Source organism: Thunnus thynnus, chromosome 1, assembly GCF_963924715.1.
Source record: "Thunnus thynnus chromosome 1, fThuThy2.1, whole genome shotgun sequence".
NCBI lineage: Eukaryota > Metazoa > Chordata > Actinopteri > Scombriformes > Scombridae > Thunnus > Thunnus thynnus.
The window spans coordinates 15,413,397-15,432,511 of NC_089517.1; the positions used below are offsets into that span (position 1 = coordinate 15,413,397).

Consider the following 19,115-nt stretch of genomic DNA (forward strand, 5'->3'; position numbering starts at 1 on the left):
TAACGTTGATCTGAAGCTAATATGAAGCTTCAGCAGTCCGGGTTAATCAAATCAAGCGGATATCTTCCAAACTTAGTCTTTTTAGTATATAATTCACTCTTTGTGGGTTGACCGACAGTGTTTCCCTTTGAGCTGTGGTGGAAGGATCGTAACAAAAAGAGGTAATTTGGTACTAAAACGACTGTAATTTTGAAAGATATCCAGTTAGTCATATAAACTTATTTCTTAACTTTATAAAAAGCACATTTCCTGTTTACTACCAAATTACAACACTTTCAAAGAAATGTCCTAAGAATTAACAGTTACACAACAGCTACTTTTAGGGAATTATTGAAAAAGCACAAAACTACCCATTTGAGAACTGAGTATGTTAAGTCAGTCAGTTAAAGAACTGTCAACAGTCTAATTTATTAAGAAATGTATTAATTATTAATCTATGTATGAACCCAAATAGCAAATAATGAGTGACCAACTAAACCAACTTAACATCTTTTCAGTTTTTTCTTATAATTTGTAACAAATACCATAAAAATTAACCATTAAATACCTGCAAATTACAAAAAAAAAAAAAATCCAGGGAATTAGTAAAGTGAGTTGTTACCAATATTTGTGTATGTGTGTTGTGGAAAATGTTTAATTGGTACTTATCTCCAAACAAATTTCCTGTTAATCAAATTGACCAACACCAACAGCGGTAGAAAGCAACTAAGTACATATAGTCAAGTACTTTACTTGAGTATTTCCCTTTGACGCTACTTTATACTTCCACTCCACTACATTTCAGAGGGAAATATTGTACTTTCTACTCCACAACATTTATTTGACAGCTTTAGTTACTTTTCAGATGAATATTTGACACAATGGATAATATAACAAGCTTTTAAAATACAGCACATTGTTACGTTTTTGGCTGTTGACATCTTACAAAAAGCGGTGTGTAGTTAGTGATGTTTCCCTCTAAACTTCTGACATAGTTTAATTTCATAAAATGTTAAAATGATGTTTCACCAAAAATCAAAGATTAGAGAAAAGGTCCAAAAACTGAAAACAGATTTGTGTATCAGAACTTTGTTTTTTCTTCTTTCCTCTCCCATTAACCATCTCATGATCCCTCAGATTTATCTGGTGACCCTTTGGAGGGGCCCGACCCCTAGCTTGGGAACCACTGGACTAAACTAGCTAACTGTATACAAAGAAGTTCAAACTAGCTGCACCTCTAGCAGCTACAACATGCTGCTTACACACTGATGCTTCAGTATTAATAATCTAATGATGTCATATATAATAATATATGTCACAGGGACCAAACCACTACTTTTACTACAATACTTTATGCAAACTACATTTTGCTGCTAATACTTATGTACTTAAGTAGGATTTTGCATGCAGGACTTTTACCTGTAATTGAGTATTTTTTTCACTGCTGTATGGGTACTTTTCTTCCACCACTGTACACAAACAAGGTGAATTTGGGGCCTACAGGGAGCCATAATCCAGGATCCAGGCTTTTACTGGTGAATTCAGATAAAGCCACACATAAAATAAAATTAAGGTGTGGCTCCAATATTATAACGAGTGTACTGATAATTGGCCTGTTGACTAAATTAGGCTCCAGCAGCCAGGTGACACAGGAGAAATGTGGCTGGACAGGAGCACCGCACTGCCCCTTTAAACCACAGCTCTCCTCCCCGTCTCTCCCACCGTGTTGCTCTCTTCTTCTTCCCCATTTCGCTGCTTTGTTTTCATTGTCGCTCTTTGATCATGGCTGCTCATTCTACCGAAGAACCTTTCCCCTTTCAGGGGCTGCTCCCCAAAAAAGAAACCGGCGCCACGTCTTTTCTCACCAGGTTCCCCGAGTACGATGGTCGAGGGGTGGTCATCGCTATCCTGGACACCGGCGTGGATCCCGGGGCCCCCGGCATGCAGGTACATTATAAACCGGCAGCCTAACGTTGGTGCGCTGGTGTAGGCTAAGCTAAAGGCCCGACTCATTCACACAATTTGTACACAGTCACCTAACGGCATCAGCTAGCCGTAGATACACACAACTAACTATGACAACACGCTTTATAGCTTTTATGACAACTTAATCTGCACAAAGTAATTGATAGCAAGTATTATCTCCTGCTGTCAAATTGTGTTATAGTTTACTAACGTTAACCTGGTTAGCACACGCGCTAGCATGTTAGCATAGCAACTAACAGCTGAAACAGTCCGCTTCAGTTTTAGTGTTAAGACTTTGGTGAATTTTGGTGAAAGAAGATGGTTGTTGCGGCCAGATGAGTTAATAATAACAGAAATAACGTCTAGTTGGTTAATTGTCGGTTGGTGAGCCGTAAATACATGTTGATTAACAGCCAGGAATCAAGTTGGCTACCTACGTTACTGTCATAGTAATGGCTAAATAAGTTAATAGGAAGCTGCTGTTTTATAGTTATGTCTGTGCAACTGGATTGGTTTGGTTTTATGGCAACATTACACCGAGTAAAGGTCAAGCACATGTCACATTGTTCTAAAAAAAGGCAAGAAGGAGACTGAATCTGACCCCTACAGTGTGTAAACAAATGTGTACATGGAGGACATTAAAGCTGCAGAGCATTTAGCATGAAGATGGCTTGCACATTACATTGAAGTTCAGATTAAAGATAGTTTTTAAAAAAAATTTATTTATTATGTGACTATAGGCTGTATAATATGTTCTGTGCACCTACTCCAGTTTGATGTTCATAATAGATACATTTCACGACAGATTTTAACATGTCAAAGCAGGAAATGCTCAGGTGCAATTAGTAACTTTAAAGATCAGGTTCACAGTTTTGCAGGTCTGTTTTCAAAGAACAGTGAGGTCTGCCCAAATGAACATTGAAGCAGGTTTTTCTTGCCATAATCATTCCTCCTGTTATCACTGGCAATTAGAAGATCCCTTCATAATGCATTTACAATGTTAGTGATGGGGGCCAAAATCTACAGCCCTCCTGTGCAAAAATGTGTTTAAAAGTTTATCTGAAGCTAATAAGAAGCTTCAGCTGTCCAAAGTAGTCAAATCAAGTAGACATCTTTCATCATTACAGTCATTTTAGTGCTAAAGTCCCTCTTTTTGTTACTGTACTTCCACCGCAGCTCAACAGGGAAACACTGTCCGAAGAGACACAGAGGGAATTTGATGTTAAAAAGACTATAAATGTGGCAGATATACACTTGATATAACTAACTCTGATGATACTTCTACCGCAGCTCAACAGGGAAACACTGACTGAGGAAACACAAAGAGGAAATTTTATGCTAAAAAGATAAGCAGATATCCACTTGATATGACTAACTCAGACTGCTGAAGCCTCATATAAGCTTCATATAAACATTTAAATGCATTTTTCCACAAAATGACTGTGTGGACACACTGTGTCTTGCACTGAAAGCACATTTGAAGGGGATCTTTTAATAGCCAGTATGAACAGGAGGAATGATAACAGTGAGGAAAACCTCTTTCAGTGTTCATATGGGCACCTGCCTATTGACTTGAAAAATTGAGAACTTATCCTTTTAATGATACCTGAATCCCATTCAGTTTTTCCAAATTCATGACTCAGGAATAGGTAACGTAATTAGCTCCAACTGCCTGCTGTGAAAAAGAGCTATTGATTGCTGACTCCTTTTGTCTGTTGCTGCATTTTTAGATCACAACCGAGGGGAAGCCAAAGATCGTCGACATCATCGACACGACAGGTAGCGGTGACGTGAACATGACCACAGTGGCGGAACCTAAAGATGGGACAATCGCCGGCCTCTCTGGCAGAACACTTAAGGTCTGTAGACGCCTCTGACACTAAGACTATTAAAAAAATTAATGAACTGCAGCTGCTTGCTCAGAAAAATCCCATTACTGGTACTGTCCTCCATTTCAGAACATTTTAAGTCATTATTTGTTATGATTCCTTTTACCGATTCTGTGTAGCATTTTTTTTAAAATCTTAACTATATTTGACTAGATTATAAATCCTGAAGTCTTTATATTTTCCTTCATATCCTGTCTCATACACTGTCTTTTTATGTCATCCAGATCCCTCCTGCCTGGGTCAATCCATCAGGGAAGTATCGCATTGGAGTTAAAAATGGCTATGAGTTCTTCCCCAAGGCTCTTAAAGAAAGAATACAGGTAGGGAGATGTGACATTATTTCTGTGCTAGGCCTGTTGTGGTTTAGATCGGAAACTCAGTGCTTCCTGTGCAAGTATCACCACTCTGATAACCCCTTATCTATCCTAGACATGACTATAAATGGTCAAAAACATGTACATCGGTGGAAGTTTATTGTGTTCTCCTACTCTGATTATTTTTAAATGATACATCTCATAAGTAAACTTGTTTATGAATGGAAAAAAAAACAAGTAAAAAAGTAATGAAAAACTGCACATATATGATGTGGTTGTATGTCCCATCCTTGCTGATAGCCTTTCATAGCTGCAGTGTTGCAGTTAGCATGACAGCCTGCATTACTACTACATGAAAACAAGTTTGTACATTGTCTTGTTATTTGTCTTGTCAGCCTCTGTCGTTAAGGTCTTGTTGTCTTTTGTCTACTAGAAAGAGCGAAAGGAAAAGGTGTGGGACCCACCGCACAGAGCAGCACTCGCTGAGGTCTCTCGCAGGACAGAAGAATTTGACCTCTCACACCCAACACCCTCACAGGTCAGACCTACAAACTTGAACTGCGTGTGTATGTACACATCAGTGTTTGCATGCAGTTACTAGTCACTGTATTTTGCTATCTCCTAATCAGATTTCTCTGTACTGTCTCTCTCACACACGCTCTTCATCCCGTTTCTGTCTCTAGATAGAGAAGTTGCAGAAGGAAGAGCTGCAGAGTCAGTCAGAGCTGCTAGCATCTCTAGAAAAGAAGTACAGTGATCCCGGTCCTGTATATGACTGTGTGCTTTGGCACGACGGCGTCACATGGAAGTAAGCCATACTGACTTATTTTTCCTGTCACTTTCGTCTAAACTATTTACTGCTGTTTACAAATAGTATATTTATCCCTGTCATTGTCTATTACTTTTTGTTCTTTTAAGGGCTGTAATTGACACTTCTGAGTGTGGAGAGCTGTCCCAGTGCACTGTGCTGAGCTCCTACAGAGAATCACAAGAGTATGCCACGTTAGGAAATGCCGAGATGCTGAACTACTCTGTTAATATTTATGATGAGGGAAACACACTCTGCATCGTCACCAGTGGAGGTGAGGTATTTGAAAGCATATCATTTCCTCTGAAGGAAAGCTTTCTTATGACGCGGTCATTTAACACAAAGAGATGACAGAATTATATATCCGTTAAAGGTGCAGTGTGTAGAATTTAGTGGCATCTAGCAGAATGGACTTGGCAGAAAAGTAATATTATATAAGTATGTTTTAATTAGTGTATGATCAACTGGAAATAAGAATTGTTGTGTTTTCGTTACCTTATATCTACATGGGGAGTGGGTCCTCCTCCACTGAGCCCGCCATGTTGTGCTGCCATGTTTCTACAGTAGCCCAGAAAGGACAAACCAAACACTGGCTCTAGAGAGGGCCTTCTATATTTTTTGCGAGTTTCGCGGACACTGTAGCTTCTCCTACACGCTCGGAAGGGGAGGTGTATTCATTTGGTTGCAATCTGCAACTTCATTGCTAGATGCCACTAAATCCTAAACACTGGTCCTTTTAAGGCGACATAATGTGTAGATGTTCACAGTGTAAGCTCCAGTCTGACTTGCTTGTGTGCTTTTGAAGGGGCTCATGGGACACACGTGGCAAGCATTGCAGCAGGTTACTTCCCAGAGGAACCGGAACGCAATGGTGTTGCCCCTGGTGCCCAAATCCTGGCCCTGAAAATTGGAGACACCCGCCTCAGCACCATGGAAACGGGCACAGGGCTCATCCGCGCGGTATGCTACTCTAACTAAGTCATATGTAGTTTAGCTTTGACAGTTTGCCTTCCTTCTTTATTATTTGTTTTTTAACCCTTTTATTTATTTATCTCTCTTGTCACTCAAAGATGATTGAAGTAATCAACTACAAGTGTGACCTAGTTAACTACAGCTACGGGGAAGCCACCCACTGGCCCAATTCAGGGTAAGTGTTGTGTAGTAGTAGCAGCAAGGGTGTGTGTGATTGTGTGGGTTCGTTTTGCACACTGTCACTGATTTTTAAAAAAAAAATTTTTATGTGAATTTGTCTTTCAGGAGGATTTGTGAGGTGATCACAGAGGCGGTGCAGAAGCACAATGTGATATTTGTTTCAAGCGCAGGAAACAACGGCCCTTGCCTCTCCACAGTCGGCTGCCCTGGAGGAACCACCAGCAGTGTCATAGGTACACACAGTGATGAAACACAACATTTGATTCCCACTTAATAATGGTTGAGTTGCAAAAAACAAACAAGCAAACAAATCTGTATCCTCAGGTGTTGGAGCCTATGTGACCCCAGACATGATGGTGGCTGAGTATTCCCTGAGGGAGAAGCTGCCTCCCAACCAGTACACCTGGTCGTCCAGGGGCCCCAGTACAGATGGGGCTCTGGGGGTCAGCATCAGTGCTCCCGGTGGTGCCATTGCATCTGTACCCAACTGGACTCTCCGTGGTACCCAGCTGATGAATGGCACATCCATGTCATCTCCGAATGCCTGCGGAGGCATCGCGCTAATCCTTTCAGGTGTGTTCAGGGTCACGGACTGATATCAGGTGTTGAGATGTATTGCAGTGTGTGTAACTAATGTTAGCGGGTGATTTTGTGTGATAAAGGACTGAAACAGACTGGGATACGTCCCTCTGTTCCTGCGGTGAGGAGAGCGCTAGAAAACACAGCTCTGAAGGTTGAGGACATCGAGGTATTTGCACAGGGCCATGGAATAATCCAGGTAACTCCACTACAGCTGCTGCAGGGGATAAAATTTCATTTTCGTCTTCTGCAACAGTCTGAACACAATCTTTCGTTTCAACTGTCCTAATTCTTTACCCTTTTTTGTCTCTTTCTGTGCCACTAATCGTCTCCCTTACTACCCCTCAGGTGGACAAGGCATTAGACTACCTCACTCAACACGCTTCTTTACCCACAAGCCACCTAGGCTTCTCAGTAACTGTGGGAACGCAGAGAGGCATCTACCTCAGGGACCCAGCCCAAGTTCTTTCTCCCTCAGATCACGGAGTAGGAATCGAACCCATCTTCCCAGAAAACACCGGTACTATACATATGAAATTTTCTGTTTATTCTGTAGTCCTTAACAACATCTTTTTTTTTTTTTTTTTGTGAGAAGTTTTTTCATATCTTTCTTCTTCTGACGTTCATCACAGGAAACTCTGAGAGAATCTCCTTACAGCTACACTTGGCCCTCACATGTAGTTCCCCATGGGTCCAGTGCCCCTCCCATTTAGAGCTGATGAACCAGTGTCGTCATGTCAATGTCCGCATTGATCCGATGGGACTGAGAGAGGGAGTGCACTACACAGAGGTAGGCAAAGAAATGAGTTTAAAGAGACGACAGCGATCTTGTTTTTATGTGTATTAGTGTTAACCTGGTCACTGTTAACATGTGTATGTTTTAGGTGTGCGGATACGATACAGCAGCACCTGGCAGTGGCCCCCTGTTCAGAGTTCCCATCACAGTTATTATCCCAGCCAAGTAAGTTCCTAAATCATAATGCCAGATTATTTTTCTGTCATTCCTCCAATAAGAGGTTGTTGGAACGTGTCCATGTGTGTCTGACAGCTCTTTATCTTTTATCTAACAGAGTGACAGATAGTCGTAATCAGGAGGTGTGTTTCACAGACGTCCACTTCAGACCGGGGCAGATCAAACGCCACTTCATCACTGTTCCTCAGGGAGCCTCCTGGGCAGGTGTGTGTGTGTGTGTGTGTGAGTGAGTGAGTGAGATAGCTTTCAGGCAGGTTATGGGTGAACAATCACCCATAGTATTCAAGATTTAAAGTGTTTGTTCAAGGTATCAACCGATGAATTTTGCTCTTTTTTTGATTCACAGAAATAATGATTTGATTAATTTCACAAAGGCAAAGCTAATGTCTGAGGAAGTCTTTCATCTCCATTTTTTAAATTTCATCTTAATATTTAGTTTTAGTTAAGAATATTGCTTTAGATTTTTTGTTTGGTCTGACACATTTATAAGTGGTTTTTCAGTAGGCGTCAACAGTAATGCTTACACAGTTGTTGAGGACCATTTTATGTGGTCTTGTTACCCTTATTGGCGAGCACTTGTCCCATAGTTTGAAAAATATATGCTGCATCCCACACCGATGCAGCGTGGCCTCCTACCTTGATAACTGAGAGTGTTGCTGTCAAATAAACGATTTATTGTTGGAAATACCAAAATAACTGAACTATAGAATGGAAAATTGTTAAGTCATCCATCAGCTTTATTAGATAGACCACAAATCAGTTGTGTGAGATGTGACTGTAAATACTAAAGACTGTAAATGCGGCTTTTTTTAATCTCTCTTTTCATCTCCCTCCCCTTCTTTCTGGTTTCTCCTCTTGTTTTTTCACCATCATCATCATCATCATCATTCTTTCAACTCCTTGCCCCCCCTGTTTTCCTTGTCTTTCTCTTCTACACCTCTCTGTCCCTGTGTTTCTCCTGCAGAGATCACACTGACTTCTCAATCGGGAGATGTGTCGTCAAAGTTTGTTCTCCATGCGGTGCACCTGGTCAAACAGAGAGCGTACAGAGCTAATGAATTCTATAAGTTCTCTTCACTTTTGGAAAGAGGCTCACTCACCGAAGCGTTCCCTGTGCTGGTACGTTTATTTCATTTGTGGTATCAGTTAAGGTGAATTAGAGAGTGCAAATGACTGTGTAAATTAGCTAAAGTCACCTAAAAAGGCTAGTTTTCACCTGTAGTTCTTTGCTAAATGCCATCAATAAGTGCCTTGAAGTCTTTCGATATTATAGTGTATGTATATACATGAAAATGACGTTATGGTAGAATAATTTTTGTGTGTTTTCTTTCTCCTCCAGTCAGGTAGGATAGTTGAGTTCTGCATCGCGCGCTGGTGGGCGAGTCTGGGTGACGTCACGGTGGATTACAGCATCTCGTTCCACGGACTCAACACTTCTCCTTCACCCCTGCACATTGTAAGAAGAGCACAGACGCACACATTTGCAACACCGACAAGTAGTAAGCTTCACTCCAGACGGTATCAGATCTCTGTTTGTGACTCTCATTTGTCTCTGGCCAGCATGCCTCAGAAGGAGTGACGAGTTTCGATGTGTCATCGCCTCTGAGATACGAGGAGGTGTCCCCCGCTATCACCCTCAAGTCGTGGGTTCAGCCACTCCGGTAAGTACACACTCGCACATGTTCATTTTGTTGCGTAATGTCAGTCCAATTCATTGTTTTATCCCTGTTGTTGTAGGCCCTTAAGTTCTAAAATAAAAGCCTTGGGAATGAGGGATGTTCTCCCCAACAACAGACAACTCTACGAGATTGTTCTCACCTACAGCTTTCATCAGGTACGACACTGTCAGCACAACATGAGAGAAGGAAATGCTGACTTTTTGAATCTTCGTGTGTGTGTGAATAATTTTTTTTTTTTTGCTCTCTCCACAGCCTAAGAGTGGAGAGGTTACTCCTAGCTGTCCCTTGCTGTGTGAGCTGCTGTACGAGTCTGAGTTTGACAGTCAGCTCTGGATGCTGTTTGATCAGAACAAGAGACTACTGGGCGCAGGGGACGCCTACCCACACCAGGTACACCCACACCTGAACCTCAGACACATGAAGAGCTTGACTGAAAGATCACATGTATTTGCTTTAACAGGTGTTTTACCTATATTCCCTGAATATGTCTCTTATCTCACAAGTTGGAGAAAATTGAACTAACACACTCTCTGTTTTTTTTTTTTGTTTTTTTACTTCTCCAGTATTCTCTTAAACTGGAAAAGGGTGACTACACCTTGCGTCTGCAAGTGCGCCACGAGCAGTCCAGCGAGCTGGAGCGCCTCAAGGACCTGCCGTTTGTGGTTTCCCATCGTCTGTCCACCACCCTCAGTCTAGATGTCTACGAGACGCACCGTGCAGCCCTCCTGGCCAAGAAGAAGGCGAACTCTGTCACTTTGTCCCCAGGTGCCACGCATCACTTCTATGTCTCAGCCCTGCCAGATGACAAGTGAGTTGAAATGGAAAAGGAATTTTTGTCTGTGTTATAAGATCTTATTGCAAAGATGTATAATGTGTAATGCAAAAAAAATACCGATTTAAAATGAAAAACGCATAAGAATCAGCAATAGAAGCCTTACAGAAATAAAAAAAACATATTTATAATGTATTCCAAGAGTTTGAGTCGTCCATAACGAGAGCCCTGATGAAGAGACAGCTTCCACTTTGATCCTCTCAGACTTTTATAATCTACATTTTTAAATGAGCTTTGTATCCTGTGTATCAAAGGTACTGAAATCTAAATACTCGGGTATAGATGTTTGGTCAGAGCACTGATAAGTAAGAACATGTTTGTCTCACAATAGTTTGATATTTCTGTCTTTATTCTCTCCATCCTTGTCTTTTTTCCCGTGGGTTTCTCCCTTTTTCAGAATCCCAAAAGGGACGAGTCCAGGATGCTATCTTTCTGGGTCTATCGTTGTCCCCAAGAGCGAGTATGGCAAGAAAGCAGTGAGTGGATTTGTTGTTGATATTATTCTCTTGTTCCTCAGGACATAAAAGTAGTTTTCAGTTTTATCATCCTATCTGGGACTTTTACTTATTGTTGAGTGAATGCAGAACAAACTACTCTGCAGAATATGACAGGTCACCATGGCCAGTGTGCAGATCCCACATTTTCACCTGGTTAATGATGAAAAATCTGATATTAATGATGTGATGCCTGAAGTACTTGTGGTCCTGAGGATCAGGGTTGAATGCCAGTGCTCCAAAGCTTTTGCCTTTTCTTTTTCTTTTTTTTTTTAGCTCAGACCTCCGCTGATTGACTTTGTCTTTCACTTAATTGGTTGCGGTCCTTCTAATAAATGCATGTCTTTTTTTTTTTTTTTTTCTTCACTCATTTACTTTTGCCCATGCATCTGCTGTCACAAACACAGTCTGATGATGCTCATGTCTTCACCTCTGTCAGACATCAACACACTTGATCTGGCTGTTGTTTACTAAGTCATTAGATGACCGATGATACTCAGAATATTTCTAATTCATAACATGAACATAGCCAAGTTGAAATATGTCCTTTTTATTTAATAACATGATTTTACTGACCACCTTTTTACTATTGGTCTTGAGGAAATGCTAAAGAAAGGGGGGGAAACAGTCAAAATGATTTTGCATCAGTTTATATGTATGTTCACATGTGTACTTTTTAAATGGAAGTAAATCACATGAGAAAATGTATTTAAACAGCTTGTATAACTGCTGATCTTTGAGGCTGCTGAGATGTGTTTGTGCCAAAAAAACCCACAAATGATTTGAGTGAAATATTTCTTTAAAAGTCAAAAATCAAAAATCCACTTTCTTTTGTACAATACAAGGGCAAACTGTGTGTTCTTCTCTGAGCTTATTCTCACCGTTTTCATGAGCTGCAGGTGTTTCTCTTTACATCTCCAGATGACAGACATGTCTGAATATTTTTGGTTTACAGCTTCCATTTACCTTTGAACTTTTCTCAGCGGCTGCAATGCAAAGCACGTCGTGTCAAATTTCAGCGGCAACCTATAACTCAATATTTTGCATATTGTTTCACAATACATTGATGAAGACCTGTGTATCGTTTTGAGCCTCATACACACATAAGAAATGTACTATCTTCAAGTCAAATGATTATATTAACTGTAGTTTTCAGTAAGGTGCAGTACTTTGTTGCAGAGCAGATGTAGCAGAAACAGTCAATCACATTTGTTAGACGTGAACATGAGATATGAATCTGAGCTCGTCAGCAACAAAAACATACACAACTGTTTGCCACTGTAGCATTTATGCAAGTCCAGCAGGTAGGTGGATAAACTCTGAGTGAGGATAAAAGGTAAAAAAATGAAGAGAGAGAATCCTTTTTGGTGTGTTTGTGTTGTCTCTTCCTCACTGTGTGTTATTCTGACCACCAGGGGCAGGCCTCTGCAAAACGACAAGGAAAGTTTAAAAAGGTACTGGATGAGCTAGAAACACTGTACAACAGAGCGTCCACTGCTCTCCTGCCATCTGGAAAATGGCTTATTCCACACTTAAGGGATTTTGTTATATCTGCATTAATGATGTCAAAGCATGTCAATGTCGGTGTGTTGAAATATCCAACTAGTCTAGTCGTAATTGGTATTTATGTTGATGTACAGTTTTTAAGTTTTCTGGTGGTCAGTCAAATGACTAATGGATCTATAAAGAATGATAGATAATGGGTGCTACTATAAACTTATTTAACTAGTTTAATGACTTTCAGTGAGGTATGAGCAAAAGCATTTTTTCTTAACTGATCTGAAGAAAGACACCCAAAAGAAATATGCAGCTGTAGGACATTGAATTGGTAGGGAGAGAGTGAGAATTTGGGTTGCTGATAGTAGATATTTATTGTTTTTTTTGACTAAATTATCTTTCTGTGTCTATACAGGACATCGTTCCAGTCATCTACCACTTAATTCCCACACCCAACAAAACAAAGAATGGAGGGAAGGAGAAGGAGAAGGACAAAGACGCAGACAAAGAGAAAGATGTGAAGGAGGAGTTTGCAGAAGCCATGAGAGACTTAAAGATTCAGTGGATGACAAAGTGTGCACAGTTTCTTATCTGTTGTTTTTTTCCCAGCAACACATTGTTTATATCGTCTTCGTCTTTCAATTCTTTCTCAACCGTCTGACATGTCCTCTATCTGCTGTTCAGGCTGGACACCAATTCACTTTATGATGAACTTAAGGAAAACTATTTAGATTACTTACCCCTGCATGTGCAAAGACTGCACCAGCTGGACTCTGAAAAGGTAACAATACACACCATCAAGAGAGCTCGTTTTAAGTCACCTTTAGTATTATTAATGGTTTTTGTTTTCACATGTTACAAACATTTTTGCTGACAGTCATTTCTTCTTCTCTCGTTTGTCTTTAGGAGCGTGTAAAACGTCTGAGGGAGGTGGTATCAGCAGCCGACATCGTCATCTCCCACATCGACCAGACGGCCTTGGCTGTTTACTTTACCATGAAGACAGACCCTCGACCGGATGCTGCTTCTATCAAGACGTATGTGAAGAATAGTATTGTACTAAAAATAACAGCATTAGATAGCAGAATGGTTCATCAAAGGCAGCATCAATCAACAATAGACTAGGAGAAAAAAAAAGTATAAATCAGAGTTTATATTTCTAATAAAATAGGACAGTATCTCAGGTTGGATTTTCCTTAAAGGTATCAAGCATAACTACTGTATCTATGACCTGAATCCTGACCCGTCTTAACCTCTGTGTTTGCAGCGACATGGAGAAGCAGAAGTCGTCTCTGCTGGACGCTCTATGTAGGAAGGGCTGCGCTCTGGCTGATCAGCTCCTGCTGCCCCTCACGCCTCAGGACGGCACCGGCGCTGTCGCCACGGGACAAGCTGCAGCAGAGGATGTTGGTGAACAGGTGGCCAGCAGCTCTGATGACAGCCTGCATGACGTGGCTAAAGCCCTGACAGACACATTTTGGGAGGTGCAGAAGTGGGCGGAGCTGACCGACTCCAAGGTCAGTAAAACGTGTTTTAGAAAATGAAGGCGCAGCAAAACTAAATTCAAAGTTTAAAGTTAAAGCTGACGATGTACTGTATTTGTCTTATTGTCAGCAGAACCCCTGATATTTTTTTTTTAAAGGCTAAATAATTGGTGAAACACTCTGGCACTGTAGTGTTTACAAAATGCATCTCCAACAGGGGTGAATAATGCATTTGTTGGAACTATTTTCAGCTTCTATTCTATTCTTCTATTTTCTTTCAACACTTTCTAAAGGTTATAACTTAAAAATTCTGCTTTCCCCCGGTTTTTCTCCAGAAAATGTGAATTTTGTGGATGTATCTCACCATAAAACGAACCATTTGGCATTAATTCAGTTTTTCTTTTTCTTCTCCTCCGCTCAGGTGTTGATGTTTTCATACAAACATGCTCTGGTGAACAAGATGTACGGCCGAGCCTTAAAATACGCCTCAAAGATGGTGGAGGAGAAGCCCAGCAAAGAGAACATGAAGAATTGCATCCAGGTATGACTGCAGTGACCGCTGGTGTCTGTTCAGATTTATTAGATATTTAAAATGCTCACTCTATAGAACATGTGATTAATCAAATGTCAGCTTTGTTCACTTGAAACACTTCCTGTTTGTTTGTTTTTTTTCAGCTCATGCGACACCTCAGATGGACGCACTGCGCCACCTTCAGTGAGAACTGGCTCCCTGTCATGTACCCTGCAGACTACACACCATTCTAGACACACACACACACACACACACCACACACACTCATGCACGAGCAGCATGGCCATACATACATAATCCATTACACAGTAACTCCAATATCACGCCCCTCAGGGTCACATGGTCTATGCATCTGACCAACCAGCTGCTTCCTGAGAATATTTTCTTTCTTTTTAAATTCAGATGTAGGTGAACGCCAAAATGAGGGACAACACTGAGTGTAAATGGTTTGATGAATTATAAGGCTGGTCATTGGAATGCCACCAACAGCAAAAGCTCAGCTTAACTTTTTTTAAATTTATAGTAAAAACTCTTGATACTGTCACTCAGTCTTATCTTAGTTGGGTGTTTTTTCTTTATTTTGGTGTCATCTACACATTCGGAGTCTTTTTACATCAACCCATTCGCAGCTGTCTAAACTCCATATCATATAAGTAACCTCGTTCTCTCGTGTATATACTGTACAAGGGCCAGTATGGACACCACGGATGCATCACAAGTCTTTTAAAAAAAAATAACTGTGACTCCATTTAGTCACCTTCAACACACAGAAAAACTCAAACTGGCCATTATGATACTTCAGTGAGAAGAAAGGAGGACTCGCTGCTGCACGATGTTCGGACATACGAGGGCACGCAGAGTCTGCCTGATTCCTGAACTAAAAGGGAGGCTTGGGTAGAACTTTAAGATATTTTTTTGTTTGTTTGTTTTCTGATCGGTTGTTTCAGTCAGGCCGTGCTGTAAAGTTAATGTTTAGTCTCGTCTGTCTTTTTAGGCTCCGATACACAACTCGAGTACACAATCTCAGAACACAAAAACAGTTGAGGTGCCTTTCTACATGTACCTTACCATTTCTGACAGGAAGAAGAAGAAGAAGAAGAAGAAGAAAAAGCGGTGTGACGGTTTTGACCACCGGAAGCTGCAGAATCAGTAGCGCTTTTTTAACATCAGTCAACACCCAGCCGCTTGCAGTCATTTCACCCATCAGCCTTTGGTGTCAAATGTGGGTTTAAAAGCTCGTATCAGCAGTATGATGTGTCTGTGCACTGTATGCAGGCCGTCAGTGACTTGTCAGGTAAAGGAAAAGCCACAACCACACTTTCTCAACTTCCACCTGCCTCTAGAGGTGTTGCCACCCGCTCCATACAGCTGAGTGACCCAAGCCGCACATTTGACGACCATCCGACAGACCTCACTAACACAACAGATGCAGCTGCGTTCAGTTGTGAGCAGCAGTAGGATGTTTCTATGTAAAATGTTCACACAGTATTAGAGACGTTGCTCTGCAGCATTCAAAATGTTGCACTTGTACACAGTGTCATAAAATAATGTACATACACACATAACATAAAAAAAATATTAAAATGCAATAGGTATATAATACAAATATTATTCTAATTGATGTATTTTGCATATATGCATGTCTTTTAGGATGTAAGGAAAAATAATAGTTTTATTTGGAAGCAGATTTTTAGTTTGTTCCAATTTAAAAGATTTTTAATCCCAAACAAGATTTTCAAGTTATTTTCATGAGTGTGTTTGTGAATGACTTGGTGTGTATTTGTGGGCACATTTTGTTTACATGAACATTTTCTCCCAACTGAACTGAAATGATAAATGAAAAGCCATTTTGAGAGGGTAGAACATGAGTGATTTCCCCCTCCCTTATTTACTTTAACAGACCATACCAGTAGATTTGCATGTTTTATCTGATTAACTACAAATTGCATGTATTTGAAATCACAGCTGACCATTTTGCAATTTTTAGATTTTTTTTTACATATTTTTCTATTGGTTTCATTCATTTCTTTACAATTGGATAATATTAACAGACTTTTGTTTATACAACGCAATGTATACAATAAATGTGTCAATGCAGTTACATTGCAGATTGATTTGAAAAGTCATCACTGCTGTGATCTTTACACTGCAAAGATCATGTAACTCTGACTTCATTTAACTTTGATAGATAACTCAAGCACATTTCAAGAACCTGACGTTTGTTTTTCATGCCATACAGAAATTAATAGAAACCAATCTGTGTGGAACTGTGGGAAGAAATGCATCTGGAAGATATAAAACCACCTAGCATGTATTTGTAAATGCTCAGCTAAAGTGTGAAAATACATGATTTTTAGTTAACCAGCAAAAACTTGTAAAACACTGGTATGGTCCTTAAACATATCTCACCCGAATTATGTAACGTGTCTGCTATATATTCAAGTTTTATCATTTACATAAGTGATTCTCCGCCTTTTTTGGCTCATAATTCTGTAAAAATAAAACTTGTGATTTTCTGTCAAGTCTGCAGAATTACCAGTTTAAACAAAGAATGATTTTACTGTGAGAAGTTAATGTGATGATAGTTTTTAAAAAATTTGATGTCATAACAATATTGATAGAAGAAGAAAATTGATTTGCCCTCAAATGGTTCCAACCACAGGGCCCCTGGTGGTCAAGAGGTTAAGATGCTGTCCATGAATAGCAACGTCCTCAGTTGCATCGAACCGGGGCAAGTAGGTCTATCTGCGGACTCACAGTACTCTACACGACGCACCCACTTTACTACATGACACACCCACTTGGTTAGGTTTAGGCATGAGGAGGGGGGTGGTTAGTGTTTGGCCGGAGATATACTTGCTTTTAACTCAAGCCCCTAGGAACAGCACTGGGCTTTGACGCCAGTTTGACATAGTGGCCAAACTGTGTAATTACAATGTCATGTGATGCTATTGGGCCCAAAAAGACGCTTTCCCAGAGACTTTCATGTGAAAGAGACATGTAAATAAGTGGATACGTTTTTTTTTTGAGTGTCACAACCCCCTGAAATGACTCGTTTTAATATCCATTCCATCTGATCACATTTCGAAAGTGGAGAAGAGTCACATGATGGAATCGTTTTATCCCCATTCAAGTTAGCTGGAGGGCTAAACTAGAAGTTAGTGGTCTCGGCTGGCAGAAGTCTCTAGTGAGCATGCTCCATGGGCACATTGGGTTCACTAGAGACTTCTGCCGGCCTTGTGTATCCTGCATCCATTTGGAGTGTTGGTTGCGCATGTCCTCAGAAATTAACGCTATGTATCCGAAAGATGCAATATGCATATGAACTGTTGGGGCAGTATGGGGATGTGACAGGGTCAGGGGTCAGTAGGCATGTCAGCAGCGACAACAATGGTGGAAAGTTTTGAAAACAAGTTAATAGACCAAGTCCACAATTAGCTGCATATGTACGATGTGTCGTCGCCGCTACAGATTGACAAATATGCTTGTTAGAATAGCTGGTGTGAGAGCAGTACCATTTTAGAAGTTGACGTGGAAACCTGCAAAAATAAATGGAAACAAGTCCAAGACTGTTCCGACAAAATAGTAACCTCCTCTAGTGTCGCCATGTTTATTGTTTTAAATCATGCAAATCCAGAAGTTCTGTTTATATCCTTAATTCTTTGTTGTGCCCTCTAGTGGAATCCTTTAGTACAAGTACATAGGCAAGTATATGTGAACAATTCTGTTCACGACTCAGCCGGTTGTCTACATGTGGTTAAAAAGCAAGTTTATCTCCAGCCTTAGGGTAAGAACATCCGAGGAAGGGGGGTTGGTGGGATTGTGTAGTGAAGTGAGTGTGTTGTCTTAAGTCTGCAAAGACTTACAATGAGACCCTTCTCAGCTGGTGAGCTTTGCTGCATGTCATTGCTCATCTCTCTCTCCCTTCTTTTCCTATAGTAAAGCCATAAATAATTATACTAAAAAAAAAGATCCCAGCAACTCAGATTGAGAACCAGTGGTTTAAATAAAATGGCTGTAAAATTTGGTTTTGCCCCTCCCTGATGTGGAAGGTGTGAGATTAGGAATGTAAAAGCAGTTGCTCTAAGCCAAGGCCTTTCACCCTCATGGGAGTAAAGAATCTTTTCTGGGATGACTGTACACACACAGCCAATCAGTGGTGACAACTCATGTTTACCCAGGGGTAAGAACACCTTGTGTTTCTGTTTTTAGCAGTAACTTGTATGCACTTTCTGCAGTGGCCTCAGCACAGGCGTCTCCAAGTGCACAGCGGTTTACTGGAGTCAGTTTGCAAAGTTCGGTCACCTTCAGTAATCTTTTTCACTTCTTGCATATTCTGTGTTCCTGGTCCTTTTTCTCCGTCCTGTGTTTGGGTCTTGGTTCAGACAGACGTTAATGTTCAGGGCTCAGCTGTCTACAGTACGCGTTGCCAATGACAGTCTCTCCGAAAATGGCCTTAACTTTCACCACAGGACTGTAAACCGTCCATTTCTGGCACCAAACAGAAATCTCATATCTGTTGCTCTCACTCTGCTGGTGTCAGAAACGACTTGCTTCTTCTGGATGTTGAGTGTTTATATTTATAGTCATAAAATCTAGTAAATGCCAATATTTTACAGAATGTTATGAGATAAGGTTGTATGCTCTTAGTATTATTTTATACCCCATTCTTCCTCGATGATGTGTGGAAAAGACCTGAGCTACTGTCACTCTGTTTTGTGGTCACATGGAATTAAGTCACAAACAAGGAAAACGACACTGAATAAACATGATTTGGAAGAACTGAGCTGTGTACTGGTCATCACTTGTTCTTTTTAGGAGTTGTCTGAGCCTCATACTTGCCGAAAGTGTTAATGCATCTGATAACAGTTTCTATATTTAGTTGTGCTTTGTAGCTTGACTTACAAATTGTATGAAGCAATGCAAGCTTGTGTTATT

The 19,115-nt window shown here is 40.5% G+C and overlaps 1 protein-coding gene across 2 annotated transcripts; it reads left to right on the top strand.

The window, feature by feature from the left end:
* The first annotated feature begins 1,644 nt into the window (after positions 1-1,644).
* On the top strand, positions 1,645-18,963 carry tpp2 (tripeptidyl peptidase 2). 2 transcript variants are annotated; one of them, XM_067586374.1, is made up of 29 exons: positions 1,645-1,926; positions 3,675-3,803; positions 4,058-4,153; positions 4,581-4,685; positions 4,831-4,955; positions 5,066-5,229; positions 5,761-5,915; positions 6,026-6,102; positions 6,213-6,340; positions 6,432-6,680; positions 6,770-6,885; positions 7,035-7,206; positions 7,319-7,476; positions 7,571-7,647; positions 7,757-7,863; positions 8,624-8,778; positions 8,999-9,115; positions 9,220-9,320; positions 9,397-9,493; positions 9,591-9,728; positions 9,902-10,146; positions 10,568-10,646; positions 12,080-12,118; positions 12,577-12,734; positions 12,846-12,942; positions 13,068-13,198; positions 13,429-13,678; positions 14,067-14,186; positions 14,321-18,963. In XM_067586374.1, the coding sequence occupies exons 1-29, from the start codon at positions 1,762-1,764 to the stop codon at positions 14,408-14,410; spliced, it is 3,840 nt and encodes a 1,279-aa protein (XP_067442475.1). In that variant the 5' UTR covers positions 1,645-1,761; the 3' UTR covers positions 14,411-18,963. The 2 variants fall into 2 exon arrangements, with proteins under 2 accessions (XP_067442475.1, XP_067442484.1); XM_067586383.1 differs by lacking the exon at positions 12,080-12,118 and having other exon boundaries at positions 1,646-1,926.
* The last annotated feature ends 152 nt before the right edge of the window (positions 18,964-19,115 follow it).

Coding starts and splice junctions, on each gene's coding strand:
- tpp2 (XM_067586374.1), top strand. CDS start 1,762: ATGGCTGCTCATTCTACCGAAGAACCTTTCCCCTTTCAGGGGCTGCTC. Junction 5,230..5,760: donor CTGCATCGTCACCAGTGGAG/GTGAGGTATTTG, acceptor GTGCTTTTGAAG/GGGCTCATGGGACACACGTG. Junction 5,916..6,025: donor GCACAGGGCTCATCCGCGCG/GTATGCTACTCT, acceptor TGTCACTCAAAG/ATGATTGAAGTAATCAACTA.